General features: G+C 47.5%; 1 protein-coding gene across 1 annotated transcript; it reads left to right on the plus strand.

The window, feature by feature from the left end:
- The first annotated feature begins 4682 nt into the window (after positions 1-4682).
- LIN28A (lin-28 homolog A) lies at positions 4683-24296 on the plus strand. Its single transcript, XM_025395421.1, has 4 exons — positions 4683-4837; positions 5296-5492; positions 19635-19819; positions 20882-24296. The coding sequence occupies exons 1-4, from the start codon at positions 4807-4809 to the stop codon at positions 21096-21098; spliced, it is 630 nt and encodes a 209-aa protein (XP_025251206.1). The 5' UTR covers positions 4683-4806; the 3' UTR covers positions 21099-24296.

Consider the following 24296-nt stretch of genomic DNA (forward strand, 5'->3'; position numbering starts at 1 on the left):
ACCGCGCCCGGCCTGTTGTTATTATTATTATCTAGCAGAATGCCCATTCCACAAAGGCAGGAATTTTTGTTTGTATTGCGCTTTGATGTATTCTTAACAATTAGAGCAATGTCTGTCAAGGAAGAAGTGCTCAACAAATATTTGTCAATTGTTGGATGAATTATTATTATTACTAAGACCTCTTGCAGCTCTTTTATGAAGTTATGAACCTGCATAAAAGGAACTTAGCAAAATGCCTTAAAGAAAGGGATGTTCTTTGTGTTGATACTGGACACCCTTGTCTTCTCTAAAGAGTACATTTACCCTCCTTTTACCTAGATATTATTACTCTCAGAAACCAGTACCCAAGAACTGGTACTGGTACCTACAACACTTAGCTATTTCAGTCTTGTCTTCCTTACTAGACTATAACTTCTCAGAAGCCAGGGAATATTTTTTCTTTCCTTTTTTACTTTTGTATATCCTCATGCTACTTAGTGTGTACTACATTTTATATGTTGGCTGAGCATGGTGGCTCACACCTGTAATCCCAGCACTTTGGGAGTCTGAGGTGGGTGGATCACGAGGTCAGAAGTTCGACACCAGCCTGGCCAATGTGGTGAAACCTTGTCTCTACTAAAAATACAAAAAAAAACCTTGTCTCTACTAAAAATACAAAAATTAGCCGGGCATGGTGGCAGGCACCTGTAATCCCAGATACTTGGGAGGCTGAGGCAGGAGAATCGCTTGAACCAGGGACACAGAGGTTGCAGTGAGCTGAGATCACACCATTGCACTCTAGCCCGGGTGACAGAGTAAGACTCCGTCTCAAAAAACAAACAAACAAACAAACAAACAAAACCAACTAACCTCATGTCAGGAACTGTTTCAAAAGGTTTGCCTACATGATCTAACTTCATCCTCACAATATCTCTGAGACATCAGTATTCTCATTATTCCCATAGGACAGAGGAAGAAACAGAGGAATACAGAGGTTAAGGAAGAGCTGTAAATAGTACAGTTGACATTCAAACATGGGTAATCTGACTCTAACACCTCGTACTCCTATAAAAAGTGGTAATAATTAAGAAAATAAGGCCGGAAGCGGTGACTCACGCCTGTAATTCCAACACTTTGGGAGGTCGAGGTGGGTGGATCACCTGAGGTCAGGAGTTCAATATCAGCCTGGCCAACATGGTAAAACCCTGTCTCTACTAAAAATACAAAAATTAGCCAGGCATGGTGGTGGGCACCTGTAATCCCAGCTACTCAGGAGGCTGAGGCAGGAGAATCGCTTGAACCTGGGAGGCAGAGGTTGCGGTGAGCCAAGATTGTGCCACTGCACCCCAGCCTGGGCAGTAGAGTGAGGCTCTGTCTCAAAAAAATAAAATAACTTAAAGACCGAGATTAGTTTTTCTTCTACTTTGATCTTCTTCGACTCAAAAAATGTTATCTCTTCTTTCCTAACCCTTTACAGTCATAATATGAGGAAGTAGGTTTCCCATTTTTCTGAACAAGAGTTTGAGATACCTGCATCACTCTCACAAAATCATATACTACTGGAAATCTCTCTCTCTCTCTCTCTCTCTCTCTCTCTCTGAGACAAGGCCTGGATGAGTCTGTCACCCAAGCTGGAGTGCAATGGCACTATCTCCTCACTGCAACCTCGGCCTCCTGGGCTCAAGCGATCCTCCCACCTCAGCCTCCCAAGTAGCTGGCATGCGTCACCACATTCGGTTAATTTTTGTATTTTTTGTAGAAATGGGGTTTCATCATGTTGCCTAGACTGGTCTCTAACTCCTGGCCTCAAGCAATCCTCTCACCTTGGCCCCACGAAGTGCTGGGATTACAGGCGTGAGCCACCACACCCAGTAGAAAATGCCATCTCTTTAGCATTCTAAAAATCTCTTGGCTGGGGCGTGGTGGCTCACGCCTGTAATCCCAGCACTTTGGGAGGCCGAGGCGGGCAGATCACGAGGTCAGGAGATCGAGACCATCCTGGCTAACACGGTGAAACCCTGTCTTTACTAAAAAATACAAAAAACTAGCCGGGCCCGGTGGTGGGCACCTGTAGTCCCAGATACTCCGAAGGCTGAGGCAGGAGAGTGGCGTGAATCTGGGAGGCAGAGTTTGCAGTGAGCCAAGATAGCGCACTGCACTCCAGCCTGGGCCACGGGTGAGACTCCATCTCAAAAAAAAAAAAAAAAAAAAAAAAAAAAAAGGTCTCTTAGGCCGGGTGCGCTGACTCACGCCTATAATCCCAGTACTTTGGGAGGCCGAGGTGGGCGGATCACTTGAAGTCAGGAGTTCAAGACCAGCCTGGCCAACATGGTAAAACCCCACCTCTATAAAAATACAAAAATTGGCCAGGCGTGGTAGCACGTGCCTGTAATCCCAGTTACTCGGGAGGCTGAGGCAGGAGAATTGCTGGAACCTGGGAGGCGGACTTGCCGTGAGCAGACATCGCGCCACTGCACTCCAGCCTGGGCAACACAAGACTCCGTCTCAAAAAATAAAAAAGTCTTCATTCATCTGAAATGTGTCGGTGTTACCAGAGCGGGAACCTGCATTGAGAAAAATCAGGTTTTCTGGGAAAGACTTGGAGGTGGGAACTCAAGAAGGTATTCTCAAAACTGTGAGCTGGGAACCAAGACAGCGTGACTCAATTCAGCACCGTGGACAGAGCTGCCGAAGCCCTCAGGACCCTGGACAGAGAAGCAGGCCGCTCAATCCCGGGGAACCGAATTCGCATCACTTGAGAACCCATCAAGCGAAACTAGAGAGTTCAACTCCCCTTTCCCTCCCTTTTCTTCTCCCAGACCTCAGCCACCTGCTCCTGAGTCTTAGGAACAGAGGTACAGGGAGCGAATATATTTTAAGGGCGCCACTAACAGCGGGAGATAAGACTTTTGGGAGGGGAGGATTATGTAAATAAAAATGGCTCTGGCTGATGTACTAGGAGAACTCTTGAAAATTCTAATTAGAGTCCTCAGTTGGGAGTGGGGCACTGCTAACAATATTTGTTAACAATATGTATTTTTTTAGGCGGAGTAGCAAAGGGCCACAGTTGTCCTTTTTATCCCACGAAGTCCCACCTCCCATTCCTCATGCTCAAGTTTTCGTTTCTTGGAGAGCACCTCGTAGGAGATAATTTCTGCAGTCTCTTGCTTTCCTTCCCATCTTCCCCTTCCCTACCCCCACTCATCCGGTCTCTCTGAAATACACATGTGCCCATATCCGCACGTGCACACACACACAAACACACACACACACACACACAGAGCCACAGCGTGAGAAGCCCAAAAGGTTCTGCACACTCGGTGGGGAAGATTGAATTCAGAGCAAGCGGATGCCCCCGAAAGCAGGCTCTGTCCCTTTAAATGGGTTGTAGTGGTGGGGGAAGGGAACTGGCCGGAGCTGGCATTGTCCAGTTTGAACTGAGCACCGGAAGTGAAGGGGCAGGGCCAGGGCCGTGCACTGAGCCCCGGGCCATTGTCCATCTCCGACCAGGGCAGTAGCCACCCCCACTAGCCAGCCCTCTTTATCTCCTAGAAGGGGAGGCTGCCTCTTCAAATGAGGAGGCCCCCCAGTCCAGTTCCTCCACTAACCCCACTATGGGGATGGGAGCGCATAAGGAGGGCCTGGGAATCTAAGAGTGTGAGGAGTACAGAGGAAGTACCTCTACCCACCAGCCCACCCAGTCCCTCTCTCAGCAGTGGATGGGGATGGGGTGGGGGTCGGACGAGAAGGCAGCTGGCGGAGAAACAGCTTCAAGACTCTTTGGGTTCCTCCTGCTCTTCAGGGAGCTTACCTGGGGCTAACTTTAGACACACAGGTTTGGAGGGAGGAAAGAGGGAAGAATTATTTACAACGAATCAATTAAGAGCACTTTCTCTTTTCTAACTGGGGGAGGCCCAGAAAAACTCTGTGTCAGAAACTCTGGGAGGCAGACATTCAGATGTAGTCAGAGGCAGACAGACTTTGGAAGGCAGCGCTTTGGTCAGGACAGACCAGCCCTGTGTGTCCCCAGCCTCTCCCCCCTGCTCCCCCATCCCGGGCTTCCTAGTGTCCAGAACTCCAGGTCTATCTAAGCACACGGGGGTGGGGGGTGAGAGCGGGTCAGCGCCAAGCAGCCGGGTCAGCTCAGAGGCCTGAGGGGGAAGAGAGGGGGAGGGGCGCTCAAGAGCTGGGGGAGGGGGAGGGCCCATTCATTTCTCCCTTGACAGGTGGTTTGTGTTTCTGATTGGCCAGCGCTGCCAGGCTCACACCTCCCTCCCCCAACTCTCTGGAATGTATAATTATCTGCGCGGGGGGTGGGGGTGGTGTGTGTGTGTGTGTGTGTGTGTGTGGGAGCAGTCACGTGGTTTTAAAACTACCCCCCCACCAGGTCCCCCACCTGTATCTGCTTTGGGGACCCCTATTGAGTCCAAAATGCAGGATCCCAAATTCCGGGGTACTCAAGCCTTCTAGAGCAGACAGCCCCATCTCCAGATGTGTGTGTGGGGAGGGGGTGTCAAACCTCAAGGTTCTGAGAAGGGACACCCCAGAGGTGTCAGAGACCGGAGCAGTGGGGGAGGGCCGGAGCTGGAGCTGGAGGGAAAGGGAGGGGAAAGGAGAGGGAGGGGAGGGGAGGGGGCTGCCCGCGGGGGGTTGGGTCATTGTCTTTTAGAATTTGGGAGCCTTTGAAAAGCCGTGGGCCCTCCCACCGCTATTGTGCGGGGGAAGATGTAGCAGCCTCTTCTCCGAACCACCCCTTTGCCTTCGGACTTCTCCGGGGCCAGCAGCCGCCCGACCAGGGGCCCGGGGCCACGGGCTCAGCCGACGACCATGGGCTCCGTGTCCAACCAGCAGTTTGCAGGTTCGAGCTCGGGACTTAGCTGGGACACCTTAGGAGGCAGGGGCGGCCAGGAGCCACGTAGAAGGAAGGTGGAGAACTGACTCCAAGGCTGCCCAAAGGACCCCAAGACGGTGCGGCCTCCTTCTTCATAGGGCCGTCTCTGGAGCAAGGAACCTTGGTGTTCCAGTGGCGTGCGCGCCAGACTACGTGGGTGGATGGAGGGGAGAGGTTTGTCTCGCCATGAGTCTCCGGGAAACGCATTGTGGGAAGAGGAGCAAAACTTTCGGGGCACCACTGTCCCGGTGTACGCTAGGGGAGCGCGGGAGGCGACCGGGATAGGTTTCTTCTGTTCCTTGGTAGCTGCCCCCTCCTGACTGTCCACTTACGGGGTTGGACACTCGGGTCTCCCTGCCTGGAGCCCGAGACCGCCTTCCGAGTCCGTGCCCCCCAGCTGAGTGCCTGGCCCTCCCTCTCTCTAGGTGGCTGCGCCAAGGCGGCAGAAGAGGCACCCGAGGAGGCGCCGGAGGACGCGGCCCGGGCGGCGGACGAGCCTCAGCTGCTGCACGGTGCGGGCATCTGTAAGTGGTTCAACGTGCGCATGGGGTTCGGCTTCCTGTCCATGACCGCCCGCGCCGGGGTCGCGCTCGACCCCCCAGTGGACGTCTTTGTGCACCAGGTGAGACTGATTCTGGTAACTTTGTCCAGGGAAGGGCGTCTAGGCGCACGTATCCACGGGTGGGCTCCGGGTTCGCTGTTGAATTGAGGGCCTTCGGGAGCCCTCATTATGCGTCTCTGTCTTTGCTTCGGCACCCCAATTCTGAGTCCCTGTTAACTATCTCGGGGGGAGTAGTTGGAGGCAGCACCAATTATCAGCACCCCCGCCCCCTTCCGGGAACCCCTCCGGCTCACCACGTGTCTATTACCTCTTTCCCCTGGGAAGGGGTAGGGGGCAGGGAGGTGACCCCATGTGGCAGAAACTAAGGTTGTATTGTGCTTGCCGGTGGGGGGAGGGCGAGCAGGCCGGCCAGGGAAGCACATGCTGGGCCTGAGCCGGGCGCCCAGCGTCTAAAACGTCTGAATGGAGCTCAGAAGGCGGGAGAGAGTGAGGGCAACTGGCTACTGGACCCAAGGGGCATAAAGCCGAGAAGTCAGCCACATCCCCTTTTTAATGCAGACCTCACCTGTCTGGTCACTAAAAACTGGGTTTGGCCGATCCCTGAAGGATCCACATGGGAGCTTGTAAGCTCAGGACTGGGGTCTTTGCTGTCCACTTCCCGTGAAGAAGGAAAACCCAAGGAGACCTGGCCTTCCTTACATTCCTGGGCCAGGCTGGGAGGGAAGTGGATAGGTCGCAACCCCAAGTTCTCAGTTAAAGCAGGGCAGCACAGTAGGGGGTGAAATTCAGTGTCGCAGGGCAGGGGGTGGAGGGAGGCTGGCCTCTGGACCTATTCTCCGCTTGGCATTTATGGCCCCAGACAGCCATTGGTTACTGTCTCAACATTCCTGGCCTCAAACAAGAAGCCAGAGACTTCAGGTCTCCCTCCTCCCAGGCTTCCCCTTCCTGAATGTCCTAGAGGCATTCTGGTGGTCCTGGGCCACCAGCTACCCATAAAGACCATGGAAAGGAAGTTGCTTGCTGCCTGTGGCCCTTCCATCTTTGGAGGTTTGCGGCTGGATCTGGAAAGAAGAAATTGCTAATCCCAGATCGTGTAGGTTGACACCCAGGCCGGGCAGGGAGGGGTTACTTAAGGGAGGTTGGCTTTAGGAGGTGTGGGGGAGGGGAAAGGAGGATGTGGGGATTAAGGGTTGGAGCCTGAGGGATGGCATTCTTGGGGGGAGGGGTGGGGAAGGGAGATGCTGGATGGACTAGTTGGAGGCAGCAGGGACATCTTTGAGCACAGCCTTCAGTGAGGAACAAACCAGGGGAATAGATGCAGAGAGATGGGGAGCCACTACTTAGTGTTGGGGCCATGGGGTCAGTGGGCTACTTGAACATCTGCCAAGAGGACCTGTAGCAGGATACTGAGCTGACCCCTTGCAGCATCCTGATCGCCCCAACCCCCCATTAGACAGCTAGTTTCCCACTGGTGGCTTTTCTCCCTTCTCTGTCTCATTTACATATGTGAATGATAACCCACAGGAAGTAATTGTGGGAGAAAGAAGGGAATTGGCCTCTTTAGATCTATTAAATCACTTTATTACAGGAACCAGCTTTGAATGGCCCTCCTCAGCAGGGTAGCAAGCCTCCCCCACTCTCCCATTTATCTGATCACAAAGAGATTAAAATCTTTCCTGGTCTGGGGACTGGACAGCTCCCCCAACTTTGGGAGGCTGGAATAAAAGAGTCAGACCCAACGTTTCCTCATCTCCCATCCAAAGGCTGCCAGATAGGGAAGGGCTGAGGGGAACGTATCCCCTCATCTTTTGGGTTCCTTGGTGATATACATACCCCAAGGAAGGTGTTTTTTTGTTTGGTTTTGTTTTTTGAGCAAATGGGGACTTGGGCCTAGCAGGCTTCACCTCAGGATCTAGAGCAATTGGGAAACTATTGGATGGCATAGAGCATGCATTGAGTCTACACTACTGGGTCAGATGTACTGGCTTGGAAATACTGTGGATTTTAGGCTCTTGGAACATCCAGGAACCCACAGTTGAGTAAGTTGTCAAGAGGGAGCTGAGCTGGAAGAGAACTAAGAATTTGTCTCTCTAATCCCCAGCTCTTCCCATTCTACTCAGAAAGCACAAAGATGGGTGGAGATTCCCTGAACTTTTACCTGGTAGCTCTGATAATGGTAGCATGCCGGCAGGGCTTGGGTCAGGGGTCCTCCAACTACACCTTAGCGGTAAGTTAGATTAGTGATTCCGGTCTTTGCACTTGTTTTTTGTTTTTTGGTTTTTGGCTTTTTTGAGATGGAGTTTGGCTCTTGTTGCCCAGGCTGGAGTGCAATGGCATACTCTCTGCTCACAGCAACCTCCACCTCCCAGGTCAAGCGATTCTCCTGCCTCAGCCTCCCGAGTAGCTGGGATTACAGGCATGTGCCACTATGCCCGGCTAATTTTTTGTATTTTTAGTAGAGTCGGTGTTTCTGCATGTTGGTCAGGCTGGTCTTGAACTCCCGACCTCAGGTGATCTGCCCGCCTCGGCCTCCAAAAATGCTGGGATTACAGGCGTGAGCCACCGCGCCTGGCCCTTCTGCACTTGTGGTTAGAAATGACTCTCTGGAAATGTAATGGTAAAGGAATTTAGTAAACACAGGATAAATTGTTTACTGGGGGAGGAAAGTGTTCCCGAAGCAGAGAGTAAGAAATCTTTAACAAAACTTCCCATTCTTTGGCTGCTGGGGTTGGGCACCCTGGGGTTAGGGTGGGCTGGTGGGAAGGTAATTGTCCTAAGATAGCATCTACCAGAGGGAGGGGGTCAGGAAGCCCTTTTGCAAGTAAAAAAGAAGGGGGAAAGGCTATTTAAAAGCATTTTCTTTTCCCTTCCAAAGTTGGGGTTATTAGGATCCCAACGCCCTATTAACTAATGTTCTTATGCTCTCTCCCAAATGCTGTAATATCCTCTTCAAGAGTAGATAAGTAGGGGGAAAAGCCCACCCCCTAGCCAAAAACTAAACAACACAACAACAAAACACAAAGCAAAGAGATTTCTATAACAACTCTTCAGGTACACATCTTTAGATTTAGAAATCTGCCTGTCTCTAGAGTTAGGGAAATAGATAGCAAGCCCTTAAATGAGTTTCTTGATCTCAGCACTATTGACATGTTTTGAGCAGGATAATTTGTTCTGGGGAGTCTGTCCTATGCATTACAGGATGTACCGCAGTGTTGCTGGTCTCTACCCGCTAGAGGCCAGTTGCATCTCAGGTGTGACAATCAAAAACATCTCCATACATTTTCAAATGTCCCCTTGGAGTCAAAGTCTCATCCCTGCTTGAGAAACATAGTTATACAGGAAAGCTGGAGCAAGAAGCTAAACTGTCAACTATTTCCCTGAGATTCATCAAGAATTCAAAAATCCTCATTTTGGGCCATTTTAAGAGTTTTGGTGTAACTCATGTTTCCTGTGGTTCAATTTGCAAACTCTCAAGATTTATAAAAATTTGGAAATAGGGAAAACTCCCTGCTTTCCCATAGTTCCTCAGGACCCAGATATGTTTAAATCTCAAATATGTTTAAATTGACTTTCTGGCTAAAATGCTGTATTAGAAGACTAGCAGTCAAAAGAAAAGCCCAGATTTGACCAAGGGACCAAGTTGGTTTAGGAGAAAAAGTTTTTAATACCTAGATGAACTGCTGAAATTGCCCTGAAGCCACGTGGCCTGCTTTTTCTGGAAGCCATGAGTGAGGAGGTGGTAAGAGCAATCTTATTCAGGGTCTAGGTTAGGACTGCTGGGTTTGGTGGCAGGGTTGTGGGGGTGGGTGGGGAAATATACGAGATCTTTCCTCCTGGTTTGTAACACTGCACCTCTGATTGCTCACCTCGTGTCTAGTTATTGATGTACTGCTCTTATACCCTTCTCTAGGTAACCCATAGGCTCTTCGAAGGGAGAAACTTAGCTGCCTGGTTAATTTTCTAGTATGCACTCGGTGGGCTGAGGAATGAATAAGAAAAGGGGCATCTTGAGGACCTTGGTGAATCAGAAGTACACTTAGCAGTCTGGGGTCCATGTCGGCAGAGATCTTTCGCTATCTGGGCTGGCTATATGGCCTGGGCACAATATAGAATATGGCCTGGGCACAACATAGCACTATGAAAGTTTGTGGAATGAATGTCAGTAGATCACAACTCTGAGCCCAGAGATGTTCCTCTCTTTTTTGTTGATAGAGTGGAAGCCACAGATTTAGTGGCCATCCATGAGTTATTTCTGTCCTAATAGGAAAAGGCAGCTTAAAAATAAATTAACTTGATTTTTCAGAAAGTTGGTAGAGAGGTAGGAAGGTTCCTGAACACATGGTGGAATCTTCTGGGGTCCTCTTCTTTCTGAGACATGCTTCCAGACAATGTCTTTTATTTTTATTTTTATTTTTTGAGATTGAGTCTTGCTCTGTCACCCAGGCTGGAGTGCAGTGGCACGAACTCGGCTCACTGCAACTTCCAACTTTTGGGTTCAAGCAGTTCTCCTGCCTCAGCCTCCCAAGTAGCTGGGATTACAGACGTACACCACCATGCCCAGCTAATTTTAGTATTTTTAGTAGAGATGGGGTTTCACCATGTTGTCCAGGCTGGTCTCAAACTGGAGTGATCCACCTGCCTGGGACTTGCAAAGTGCTGGGTGGCATGAGCCACCGTGCCCGGTGACAGTGTAAAGTAAAGGCTGTGACACCATCCTGAACAAAGCTTCAAATATGGGAAGTTTCTACCCTGTGGTTGTTGACACTGCTGCCTGCCTTACAAGTGGTTTTCAGTAACATTCACCATGGCCATTTAGTGTCTTTAACATTGCTAATCACATTCTACTGGAATTATTGTTTTTTGGAGTAACTGCCCTAGGTAAAACTACATCTCCTCTCTTCCTGCAGGCATGAGTATCAACCACTGGCCACATAGTCAGAGTGGGAGGTCAAAGGAGTTGGGGGAGAATACACAGTTGATAGAGACTTATTTAACATGATCTCAGCATGGAGGTTTTTTTGTTGTTGTTTTGTTTTGTTTTTGAGACGGAATCTCTCTCTGTTACCCAGGCTGCAGTGCAGTGGTGTGGCCCCGGCTCACTGCAACCTCCGCCTCCCGGGTTCAAGCGATTCTCCTGCCTCAGCCTCCCAAGTAGCTAGGATTACAAGCACCTGCCACTATGCCCGGCTAATTTTTTGTATTTTTAGTAGAGACGAAGTTTCACCATGTTAGCCAGGTCTGGAACTCCTGACCTCGTGATGATCCGCCCGTCTAGGCCTCCCAAAGTGCTGGGTTTACAGGCGTGAGCCACCGCGACTGGCCCAGCGTGGAGTTATTTAATTTAGACAAGACTTGACTTTTCTAAGCAGTATTCTTTTCTAAGCAGTAGACTGTAAGAACTGAGTTTCTGGCCTAAAAGTCTAGGAACCTTTCATTCTTATCCCCGATAGAGCAGGTGGTTGGGTGGGGCCAGGGTGGGACGTGGAGGATGAGATGACTGCCCTAAGGAGCTGTGGAGGATAAATCTACCTGGACACTTGTTCACAGCCCAGACCAGGTAGCTAGCTACTGAGTACCTCCTGGTATAGGCGCCCTCGGGCTTACCTTTGGCCAGACAGGCTGAGCAGCGCCATCTGGTGGAGAACTCCAGGCAGGAACTACACGGCCTGGCTGTGGCTGAGCAGAGGGGATCAGAGGGATTGGCTGCCTGAAGCCTTCGGTTCCAGACACCCCTTTCACCACCCTCCTTGACACACACACCATCAAATAACTGCTTCTGGGAGAACCGGTTGGTTTCCTAACCCTTACCATATCTTACGTCCAGGAATGAAGCAAGATAGGGATGTGACACCACAGGACTGAGTCACTATAATTACTTTCATCAGATGCTTTTTTTTTTTTTTTTTTTTTTTTTTGAGACAGAGTCTGGCACTGTCGCCCAGGCTGGAGTGCAGTGGCCGGATCTCAGCTCACTGCAAGCTCCGCCTCCCGGGTTCACGCCATTCTCCTGCCTCAGCCTCCCGAGTAGCTGGGACTACAGGTGCCCACCACCTCGCCTGGCTAGTTTTCTGTATTTTTTAGTAGAGACGGGGTTTCACCGGGTTAGCCAGGATGGTCTCGATCTCCTGACCTCATGATCCGCCCGTCTCGGCCTCCCAAAGTGCTGGGATTACAGGCTTGAGCCACCGCACCCGGCAATCAGATGCTTTTTTAAACGTAGCTGCTAGAAAGTTTTCAATTATATATGTGACTTGCATCATATTGAATTGCATTGGTGAGAGTTAGGCCAGCTGCATTCAGCTCAGCTCTTGCCTCCTACTGCAGCTTTAACGAAGGTGCTTATTAACCCCTCTGACTCCATGTCCTCATGTTGTAACATGAGGGTCTTCATAACACCCCACTGCACCAGTTTGATACAAGGGTTAAGTGAGTTGCAACATGTAAAGTGGTTAGAATGCCACTTAGCCTACAGTAAGCATCGATTAGTAACAGTTATTTTGCATAGTACATAGACATTCGACAAATGATTGTGCAAGCTAGGAACCTAGAACTGAGGTAGAGACTTGCACTATGGAATCTTCGGCTGGAATGGCCTGGAAGAAGAGCTGGAATAGCCTCTTGCAGAAGAGCCAAGAACCCCAGCTTTAATCTGCACAACTGTAGCAAGTACCCTGAAATTCTGTTGCCACTTATGTAGAAAGAGGGACACTTAGGTTCCTGCATGGTTTTTTTTTTTCTTTTTTTTTGTTCATACTTCTTTTTCTTTTATAATGTTTTGTTTTGTTTTTAACTCCACATTTCCTAAGTGACCCCTAAGGCTCATTCTATCTCTAAACTTGTAAAGGCATAAATTGATGCTGAGATGAGGTACTTGGTGTGGGCTGTATAGGGTAAGGCAGGCAATTACTGAGGTATTAAGAAGGGATCAGAAGGCCTAAGTACTTTAACTGGAGAGCTTCCTTCCCTGCCATCAAAAAAAGAAAAAAATGCTTTCTGTTGTCTAATGCCACATTCCCCAACACAGTAGGCCCAGGCAGGCTCCCCACTGTCCTAACTTGAAGAAATTGGGAAAGGATGACGTGAGTCATGCCTCCTCTCCTCCTCCCCTTTAAAACAATTTATCTGAATCAATAATTGAGGATTGGACTGAAGAGACCCAAGGGGAGGTGGTTCTGTTTGGTTCTATCCATGAAGTGGGCAGTGGGCAAGCCAGAGAAGGGAAGATGGCTGCTGATGGTGACTTTGGCAAGACTGCCTGGGGAAGGAAGGATTTTCTACATCTAGTTCTCTTACCGTGACCATAACCCCAACATGGAGAGGAAGGAAGAAACTGTTGAATGTGGGGAGGAGGGAGAGGGGGATACAACAGGGATCTGTGCCTTGGAACTCCAGGAATCTGACCACCAGAACCAGCCAGTGTCAACTCTTTGTTTCCTGGGGCTGGGCTCTATTGGGGGAGCTCAGGCCATGCCCCTCCCCCCAAGGTCTTTTCTTTTTGGAGGGGGTGGGGAAAGGGGCGGGGCCCTGCTTTGTGTGTGGTTGGGGGTGGAATGGGGGTGGTACAAGAATTTCAGGCGCTTTTCAGATGCAGGCCCTGGGAGGCTGGCTCTGTGGGGCTGCACGCTGATTACCTATCTGATAAGAGAGGAATTCAAACTATGTGTTTTAGAAAGGGGCGGGGGAGGAGGGCAGGGAGCCACCCCTGGAGACCACCGGTTTAAATCTTGGCCAGCCGGTTACACTGAGATGCCTGCAGGGGTGGGGGTTCACTCTGTAAAAGTCTTAGACCTCAGATCCTCCAGTGATGCAGTGAGTGACCTGAGAGGACTAGTCAATTTCTTGTTGCATGTCCCCACTTAAAGATCCTCTTAAAATAAGCCTATGAGGTGTCCATAGAGGAAGGTGTTACTCTCCAGTAAACTGGGGCTCAGAGAGGGGATAGTCTTCTGAGTTTCTATAGCTAGTTAGTATAAAACCAGATGCTTGGCACTTAGTTCTCTCTGTTAACCCGCCCCATCCAGTCTGAAGAGGTTGATAATTGCCACTCCCTGAGGATTTATGTGTGGCAGGCGAAGTGCTAACTACTTCTCATGCATAAAACCTCACAGCACCACCATAAAATTAGTATTTACTCCATTTTATAGATGATTAAAGAAAGGAGGGAACAGGCCCTCAGACTCAATCAACCCTTGTTCCTAACCATTTACCTCCTGAATCACAGCTAGAACTAAGAGTGTCCCAGCCTAACACAGGCTGGGCAAGCGAGTGAAGCTGGAATTGCCTGGGTCCAGAAGGCTCTTGGTCTGGCTCCTCTAAGACCTCCCGACTCACCCACTAATTGCATCTCTTGTCCCACCCAGCTCAATAAAAAATAAGTCAAATCTAATTATAATTTTTATTTTTTGAGATGGATTCTTGCTCTGTCACCCAGGCAGGAGTGCAGTGGTGCGATCTCAGCTCACTGCAACCTCTGCCTCCCAGATTCAAGCGATCCTTCTACCTCAGCCTCCCAAGTAGCTGGTACCACAGGCACATGTCACCATGCTCAGCTAATTTTTGTATTATTTTGTAGAGAACAGGGTTTTGCCATGTTGCCCAGGCTGGTCTCCAATTCCTGAGCCTCAAGCTCAGGATCCACCTGCCTCAGCCATCCAAATTGCTGGGATTACAGTTGTGAGCCACCATGCTCAACCTTACAAATTTAAGTTTAAACTCAGGGTGGTTACTGTGCAACAGCAAGAGAGATATTGCACCCAGCCCGCAATATCATCTTAAAACAAAAATTTGGCCAGGCACAGTGGCTACGCCTGTAATCCCGGCACTTTGGGAAGCCGAGGTGGGCGGATCATGCGGTCAGGAGTTTGAGACCAGCCTGGCCAATAAGGTGAAAGCCCGTCTCTACTAGAAATACAAAAATTAGCAGGGTGTAGTGGCATGTGCCTGTAGTTCTAGCTGCTCCGGAGGCTGAGGCAGAAGAATCGCTTAAACCTAGGAGGTGGAGGTTGCAGTGAGCTGAGATCGCTTCACTGCACTTCAGCCTGGGCGATAGAGCGAGACTGTGTCTCAAAAAAAAAAAAAAAGAAGTGATGAGGAATCTGTGGTTCCCATCTTGATGAAGAGCATGCTTCATCTAAGTTCCAGTTTGGAATACTCCCCCCCAGTCACCAGCATAAAATACTAATGCTACTTACTCATGTTTCCTTGAGCGAGGACTAGGTAGGTGCACAGTGATCCCTTTTGCTTTTTTTCTATGACGACTACTCCTTGTTGACATATTTGACACTGTTGTTTTACTAAAATAAATGAAGCTGTAATGAAGTCTATTCCGGGTAGGGTCTGAGATGCTGTCACCTCCACTGAATGTCAAGTTGGTGGTGCAGTAAGTGGCATGATAGAATGAGCTCTGAGCTTTAAATCAGGAACTCTGGGTCATCTGACTCTGGCTTTGCTACAGAACTAGCTGTATGAATAACTTTTTTTTTCTTGATGGCTGCTGGCTGTTTGCTAACTGCTTTATAAATATCAGTGTCCTTAAATTTTGGTACAAATATGCAGTGTTCTAATGGGATTATTCCATACATATTGTTCTAAATCTTGCTTTTTGTTTTTTCTTTAACAATACTGTGGTTATCTTTCTCAGCTGAATGATTAAAAATTTGCCTCCTGGTTCATTAATTCATTAAAAAATGTGCTAGGCATTATTTCAGGTACCAAAATGTGGCTGTGAACAAACCAAAGACTTTACGTTGTTTTTAATGGCTGCATGGTATTCATTATTATAGATGTACCATATTTATTCAACCGGTACATTTAACAAGGTAAAAAGCCTATATGAGGAAAAAACTCAAAATATTAAAGGAAAAAATGAAAAAACATACCACGATCTTGGATTGGAAGATTCAGTGATTCTAAAGGCTATGGGAAAATATAAATTGCCAAGAATACCAGGTATTACCATTTAAATTGGGTATCATCAGCAGCATAGCAACTACAAATAAACCGGTAGGTTATTTCCAATTTTTTTTAAACCAACAATGAGATACTGAATATATGTGTCATGCTAAGACTTCCTACTGATATCTACTTATATTATGTTGTATAATTCTTTTTTCTTAGTGATTTATGGTATATTTTTGTAGTTTTACCAGTCTGATTATCTGTCTTAACTTTTCAGTATTTTTCTTAACAATGAGGTGTTTAAATCCTCTGAAATGTATTTTGCATGTGTATCAAACAATGTGTAGGAATATGGCTTCCTTTCCAAATGGATTATTAATTTTTATAGCAGGATTTATTGGATTATTTTCCTTGCTTATTGATTTCTCCACGTATTCTCAGATCTCTCTGTGATTTTCCATTTTAATCCTCTGATCCATCTGCTTGGGTTATACTGTCTTTTGGTAACATTATTTTGATATAATTTCAAACTTTAAAAAGGCTGCAAGAACAATACCCAACGCTCCCACATAACCTTTACCCAGATTCATCAACTCTTAACATTTTCCCCCTTTGCTTTATCATTCTTTATCTTGGTACAGATAGTTTTATTACATTTTTTAAAATTGTAAGTTGGAGACAGTAAGCACCTTTATCTCTAAATATTTCGGTGCGTATTTCCCAAGAATGGGAATAGTGATCTTTTTTTTTTTTTTTTTTTGAGACAGGGTCTCACTCTGTCACCCAGCCTGGAGCATCTCTTTTCACTGCAACCTCTGCTTCCTGGGCTCAAGGGATCCTCCCACCTCAGCCTCCCCAGTAGCTGGGACTACAGGCATGCACCACTATGCCTGGCCCATTTTTGTATTATTTTGTAGAGACGGGTTTTTGCCATATTGCCCAAGCTGGTCTCGAATCCCTGGGCTCAAGCAATCCGCCCATCTTGGCCTCCCAATGTGCTGGGGATTACAGGCATCAGCCACTGTGCCTGACTGGGAATATCAGTCTTACATCATTTCAGTACACTAATCATAATCAGGAAATTAAACACTGATACATTTATCTATATACCATATGCAAATTTTGTCGATTGTCCTATTTTTTTTTCTGTTTCAAGATTCAATCTGGAATCTTGGATTGCATTGAACTGTTCAGTTCTTCAGGCTTTGTCTTTTTATAGCCTTGACATTTTTGAAGTCCTGTTTTATAGGAATGTCCCTCAGTTTGAGTTTGTCTGATGTTCCCTCAAGGTTAGATTCAGGATGTGCATTTTTAAAGTCATAAGTCCTTAGTGCATCATATCAGGAGATATGTGTGTCCTATTGTAGGCAAAGGAAAATGCAAAGAACTTGACTAGGGTATTATCTGCCAGTTTTCTCCACTGTAAACTTGCTGTTTTTCGCTTTGTAGTTGCTACGCTGCTGATGATATCCAATTTAAATTGTAATAACTGGTATTCTTGGCAATTTATATTTTCCCATAGCCTTTAGAATCACTGAATCTTCCAATCCAAGATCGTGGTATGTTTTTTCATTTTTTTCCTTTAATATAATTTGAGTTTTTTCCTCATATAGGCTTTTTAACCTTGTTAAATGTATTCTGAGGGTTTTGGTGTTTTTGTTTGTTTCTGAGACTCTGTTGCCCAGGCTGGAATGCAGTAGCATAATCTCGGCTCACTACAACCTTCATCCCATGGGCTCAAGCAATGCTCCCACCTCTGCTGGGATTACAGGAGTGAGCCAGACAGTGTCTGGCTCCGTCACCCAGGCTGGAGTGCAGTGGTGCCATCTCTGCAACTTCTGCCTCCCGGGTTCAAACAATTGCCTCAGCTTCTTGAGTAGCTGAGATTACAGGTCTGTGTACCATGCCCAGCTAATTTTTGTATTTTTTGTAGAGATGGCATTTCGCCACTTAGGCCAGGCTGGTGTTGAATTCCTGGATTCATGTGATCTGCTCACCTCTGCCTCCCCCAAGTGCTGGGATTACAGATAGGAATGCCTGGCCTATTCCGTTTATTTGTTTGTTTAACATGTTTTGCAGCCATTATTGTGATTTCTTTTTTTTTTTTTTTTTTTGAGACGGAGTTTCATTCTTGTTTCCCAGGCTAAAGTGCAATGGCGCAATCTCGGCTCACCGCAACCCCCTCCTCCCAGGTTCAAGTGATTCTCCTACCTCAGCCTCCCAAGTAGCTGGGATTACAGGTGCCCACCACCACACCTGGCTAATTTTGTATTTTTAGTAGTAGAGACAGGGTTTCTCCATGTTGGTTAGGCTGGTCTCAAACTCTTTTTTTTTTTTTTTTTTTGAGACGGAGTCTCGCTCTGTCGCCCAGGCTGGTGTGCAGTGGCGCGATCTCGGCTCACTGCAAGCTCCGCCTCCCGGGTTTACGCCATTCTCCTGCCTCAGCCTCCCGAGTAGCTGGGACTACAGGCGCCCGCCACCTCGCCCGGCTAGTTTTTTGTATTTTTTAGTAGAGACGGGGTTTCACCGTGTTAGCCAGGATGGTCTCGATCTCCTGACCTCGTGATCCACCCGTCTCGGCCTCCCAAAGTGCTGGGATTACAGGCTTGAGCCACCGCGCCCTGCCTGGTCTCAAACTCTTGATCTTAAGTGATCCACCTACCTTGGCCTCCCAAAATGCTGGGATTACCAGGCATGAGCCATCGCGCCCGGCCCATTATTATTATTTCTTAAATCAGTGAGCATCTTGAGGTGTTTTTTTTTTTTTTCTAAATAAGGCATATAATATTGCTTTGATATAAAAATACCACTTGATTTTGTATTTTTTCCAGTATTCTATTTATTTGGTCTTTTGATGATGGTATAAATACTAAGTGAGGCATTATGTGAAAAATGAATGTTTCAGTACTTTATAGTGTGACACTTTATATTTTATTTATTTATTTTTTTGAGATGGAGTCTTGCTCTGCCAACCAGACTAGAGTACAGTGGTGTGATCTTGGCTAACTGCAACCTCCACCTCCAGGGTTCAAGCAATTATCCTGCCTCAGCCTCCCGAGTAGCTGGGATTACAGGCGCCTGCCACCACACCCGACTAATTTTTGTATTTTTTTTTTTTTTTTTTGAGACGGAGTCTCGCTCTGTCGCCCAGGCTGGAGTGCAGTGGCCGGATCTCAGCTCACTGCAAGCTCCGCCTCCCAGGTTCACGCCATTCTCCGGCCTCAGCCTCCCGAGTAGCTGGAACTACAGGCGCCCGCCACCTCGCCCGGCTAGTTTTTTGTATTTCTTAGTAGAGACGGGGTTTCACCGTGTTAGCCAGGATGGTCTCGATCTCCTGACCTCGTGATCCACCCGTCTCGGCCTCCCAAAGTGCTGGGATTACAGGCTTGAGCCACCGCGCCCGGCAATTTTTGTATTTTTAATAGAGACACAGTTTCACATGTTGGCCAGGCTGGTCTTGAACTCCTGACCTCGTGATCCACCTGCTTCAGCCTCCCAAAGTGCTGGGATTACAGGCGTAAGCCACTGCACGCAGCTGAGCTACCATGCCCAGCTATTTTTATTGTATTTTATTTATTTATTTATTTATTTATCTATTTATTTATCTTTGAGACAAAGTCTTGCTGTGTTGCCCAGGCTGGAGTACAAAGGTGCCATCTCGGCTCACTGCAACCTCTATAGCTTGACACTTTAAATTTCGTAATTTTATATTTGTTGATTTCTTCCAAATGCTTATATTTAGAAATTTTTCTCTGTTTGTTTTGTTTTTTGAGACAAAGTCTCACTCTGTTGCCCAGGCTGGAATGCAGTAGCATGATCTTGGCTCACTGCAACCTCCGCTTCCTGGGTTCAAGCAATTCTCCTGCCTCAGTCTCCCAAGTAGCTGGGATTACAGGTGCCTACCACCATGCCTGGCTAATTTTTTTTATTTTTAGTAGAGATGGTGTTTCACCATGTTGGCCAAGCTGGTCTCGAACTCCTGACCTCAGGTGATCCACCCGTCTCGGCCTCGCAAAGTGCTGGGATTATAGGTGTGAGCCACCGTGCCCGGCCCTCTGTTCTATTTTATTAAGAACTTTAAATTCTTAATTTAATAGCTATAAAATATCATGGCATCTGCTTATATAATTATGATTTTTGTTAATGTACTGGTAGACTTTTGTTGTCCGTAGTTGTAGTGACTCTGAGTCAGTTTCCTTACCGTTAAAATAGGAGTACCATCACATTTGATTCCTGCCCTACAGGAATAAGTGCTCCTGGTCTTTCGGTATAATAATGGAAACTAATGTTATTTCCCTTCACCAGAGTAAACTGCACATGGAGGGGTTCCGGAGCTTGAAGGAGGGTGAGGCAGTGGAGTTCACCTTTAAGAAGTCAGCCAAGGGTCTGGAATCCATCCGTGTCACCGGACCTGGTGGGGTGTTCTGTATTGGGAGTGAGAGGCGGCCAAAAGGGAAGAACATGCAGAAGCGCAGATCAAAAGGAGACAGGTATGGACTGGAAGGCAGCTTATAGGTTGCTGGGGCATCCCCAGTCTCCCAATCCTGTCAGTTTTGGGTCACACAGCAAAACACGAAGGGAAGCCTGTGGTCCCTGGCAGCATCTGGAAGGCTGAGTGCCTGCAATAGGTGTGGGCAAGGGCAGTAGGTGAGGAGGGCACTGGGGGTGACTTAGTGCTTCTACTTGGGACAAGTAAGTTTGCTCTGTGGGCTCTAGCCTCAATTGTTAAGTGAGGCCAGTGATACTAACATCCTAGGATGGTTTTAGAATTAAAGGAAATCATGGATTTGCAAATGATGGGACAAGATAGTATTATCTGTATCTGTTGTTGCTTTACCAGGTCTGCAAATGGCGGGTTTCCTTAATCTTGTTTGGTCTTTTTTTTTTTTTGAGACGGAGTCTCGCTCTGTCGCCCGGGCTGAAGTGCAGTGGCCGGATCTCAGCTCACTGCAAGCTCCGCCTCCCGGGTTTACGCCATTCTCCTGCCTCCGCCTCCCGAGTAGCTGGGACTACAGGCGCCTGCCACCTCGCCCGGCTAGTTTTTTGTATTTTTTAGTAGAGACGGGTTTTCACCGTGTTAGCCAGGATGGTCTCGATCTCCTGACCTCGTGATCCGCCCGTCTCGGCCTCCCAAAGTGCTGGGATTACAGGCTTGAGCCACCGCGCCCGGCCATCTTGTTTGGTCTTAAAGCCCCTTAGCTCTGAACAGATACTATAATTTGGCTTCTTTAATTTCTCTTATATTAAGGGTATGGAAGAATCTCTCCTATCCTCCAAGTTGCAGTTCCCAGTTGGGGTCAGTAACTTCTATTTCTGGTGTCTTGGTATTTTCAAGTTGACTTGAATCTGAAGAGATCACCTAGACAATTAGATGTGGAAAGGACTTAAGAGATCATTTAGTAATAGTCCTCCTTTTGTAAGTGGGAAGTTTGGTCTCTGGGAAGGGAAGTAAGTGACAAACCTGTACCACAGCCAAGGTGTCCTCATTCATGGGAATCATCTGGCCTCTTCTTGCTCCTTTCTCTTACTTTTACCATCTTGCTTTGTACTAGGTGCTACAACTGTGGAGGTCTAGACCATCATGCCAAGGAATGCAAGCTGCCACCCCAGCCCAAGAAGTGCCACTTCTGCCAGAGCATCAGCCATATGGTAGCCTCATGTCCGCTGAAGGCCCAGCAGGGCCCTAGTGCACAGGGAAAGCCAACCTACTTTCGGGAGGAAGAAGAAGAAATCCACAGCCCTGCCCTGCTCCCGGAGGCGCAGAATTGAGCCACAATGGGTGGGGGCTATTCTTTTGCTATCAGGAAGTTTTGAGGAGCAGGCAGAGTGGAGAAAGTGGGAATAGGGTGCATTGGGGCTAGTTGGCACTGCCATGTATCTCAGGCTGGGGTTCACACCATCACCCTTTCTTTCCTCTAGGTGGGGGGAAAGGGTGAGTCAAAGGAACTCCAATCATGCTCTGTCCAAATGCAAGTGAGGGTTCTGGGGGCAACCAGGATGGGGGAATCACCCTGCAACCTGCATACTTTATCTGAGGCTCCATTCCCAGAATTTCCAGCTTTTGAAAGTGGCCTGGATAGGGAAGTTGTTTTCCTTTTAAAGAAGGATATATAATAATTCCCATGCCAGAGTGAAATGATTAAGTATAAGACCAGATTCATGGAGACAAGCCACTACATTCTGTGGAAGGGAATCTCTCAGGAGTAAGCAGTGTTGTTTTTTTTTTTTTCACATCTTATATCCTCATACCCACGTTTGGGATAGGGTGCTGGCAACTGTCCCAAGCAGTGGGTAATGATGATGGCAAAAAGGGTGTTTGGGGGAACAGCTGCAGACCTGCTGCTCCTGTGCTCACTCCTGCCCCATTCTGAGCCAATGTGATTTTATTTATTTGCTCCCTTGGATACTGCACCTTGGATCCCACTTTCTCCAGGATGCCAACTGCACTAGCTGTGTGCGAATGACGTATCTTGTGCATTTTAACCTTTTTTTTCCTTTATATAAATATTCTGGTTTTGTATTTTTGTATATTTTAATCTAAGGCCCTCATTTCCTGCACTGTGTTCTCAGGTACATGAGCAATCTCAGGGATAAGCCGGCAGCAGCTCCAGGTCTGCGCAGCAGGAATACTTTTTGTTGTTTTTGCCACCATGGAGAGCAACTATTTGGAGTGCACAGCCTATTGAACTACCTCATTTTTGCCAATAAGAGCTGGCTTTTCTGCCATAGTGTCCTCTTGAAACCCCCTCTGCCTTGAAAATGTTATATGGGAGACTAGGTTTTAACTGGGTTGCCCCATGACTTGATTGCCTCCTACTGGAAGATTGGGAATTAGTCTAAACAGGAAATGGTGGTACAGAGGCTAGCAGAGGCTGGGCCAAGTGAAAGGCCCAGAGAGCAAGCCAAGATTAGGTGAGGGTTGTCTAATCCTAGGGCACAGGACGTGTTTTACATCTCCAGATCCATTCTTCACCAGAAGGCCTACCATGCACCACAGGGTGTGTGTGTGTTTGTAAAACTGCAGTTGCCAAGGATAAGTTTTAAGACCAATACCCCTGTACTTAATCCTGTGCTGTCCAAGGATGGATATATGAAGTAAGGTCTCAGATTCTTAACCTGTCAAAATTCTCGGGTTCCAGGGAGACACACAAGTGAGGGCTTTGTGGTGCCTGGGGCCTGTGTCCTGCCCTGCTGCAGTAGTGATTAATAGTGTCATGGTAGCTAAAGGAGAAAAAGGGGGTTTCGTTTACATGCTGTGAGATCACCGCAAACCTACCTCACTGTGTTGAAACGGGACAAATGCAATAGAACGCATTGGGTGGTGTGTGTCTCTTCCTGGGTTCTTGTCTCCCCTAAATGCTGCCCCCCCTCTAGTTATTTTGTATTTTTGTCTGGGCTTTGTAGGACTTCACTAAGTTGATTGCTAGGTGGCCTAGTTTGTGTAAATATAATGTATTGGTCTTTCTCCGTGTTTTTGGGGGTTTTGTTTACAAACTTCTTTTTGTATTGAGAGAAAAATAGCCAAAGCATCTTTGACAGAAGGTTCTGCACCAGGCAAAAAGATCTGAAACATTAGTTTGGGGGGCCCTCTTCTTAAAGTGGGGATCTTGAACCATCCTTTCTTTTGTATTCCCCTTCCCCTATTACCTATTAGACCAGATCTTCTGTCCTAAAAACTTGTCTTCTACCCTGTCCTCTTTTCTGTTCACTCCCAAAAGAAAACTTACACACCCACACTCATACACATTTAACACTTGGAGTGTCTCCACAACTCTTAAACGATGTATGCAAAAATCCTGAAGCTAGGAAAACCCTCTATCCCTTGTTCCCAACCACCTAAGTCAAGACCATTACCAATTCTTTTTTTTTTTTTAAGATGGAGTCTCACTCTATCGCCCAGGCTGGAGTGGAGTGGCATGATTGGCTCACTGCAGCCTCTGCCTTTTGGGTTCAAGCAATTCTGCCTCAGCCTCCTGAGTAGCTGGGATTACAGGTGCCACCACACCCAGCTAATTTTCATATTTTTAGTAGAGATAGGGTTTCACTGTGTTGTCCAGGCTGGTCTGGAACTCCTGACCTCAGGTGATCTGCCCACCTTGGCCTTCCAAAGTGATGGGATTACAGGCATGAGCCACCACGCTGGGCCGACTATTTCTTGATATATTCATGCCAAACACTGTAGCCCGGGCACAGTGGCTCACGCCTGTAATCCCAGCATGTTGGGAGGCTGAGGCGGGCGGATCACGAGGTCAGGAGTTCAAAACCATCCTGGCCAACACGGTGAAATGCTGTCTCTACTAAAATACAAAAAAAACAGCTGGGTGTGGTGGTGCATACCTGTAGTCCCAGCTACTCACAAGGTAGAGGCTGCAGTGAGCCGAGATCGCATCACTGCACTCCAGCCTGGCAAGACTCCATCTCAAAAAAAAAAAAAAAAAAAAGACACTGCTGTATTTTGGATGGATCAAACCTACTTAATTTTTAATCCTAAAGTAGAGAGATGCAACTGGGGCCTTCCATGTAGAAAGTGGGGTCAGGAGGCCAAGAAAGGGAATATGAATGTATATCCAAGTCACTCAGGAACTTTTATGCAGGTGCTAGAAACTTATGTCAAAGTGGCCACAAGATTGTTTAATAGGAGACGAACGAATGTAACTCCATGTTTACTGCTAGAAACCAAAGCTTTGTGTAAAATCTTGAATTTATGGGAAGGGAGGGTAGGAAAGCCTGTACCTGTCTGTTTTTTTCCTGATCCCTTTCCCTCATTCCTGAACTGCAGGAGACTAAGCCCCTTTGGGCTTTGGTGACCCCATCACTGGGGTGTGTTTATTTGATGGTTGATTTTGCTGTACTGGGTACTTCCTTTCCCATTTTTTAATCATTTTTTAACACATGCTGACTCTTCCCTTCCCTTCTCCTTTCCCTGGGAAAATACAATGAATAAATAAAGACTTATTGGTACTCAAA

Source organism: Theropithecus gelada, chromosome 1, assembly GCF_003255815.1.
Source record: "Theropithecus gelada isolate Dixy chromosome 1, Tgel_1.0, whole genome shotgun sequence".
Classification (NCBI taxonomy): Eukaryota; Metazoa; Chordata; class Mammalia; order Primates; family Cercopithecidae; genus Theropithecus; species Theropithecus gelada.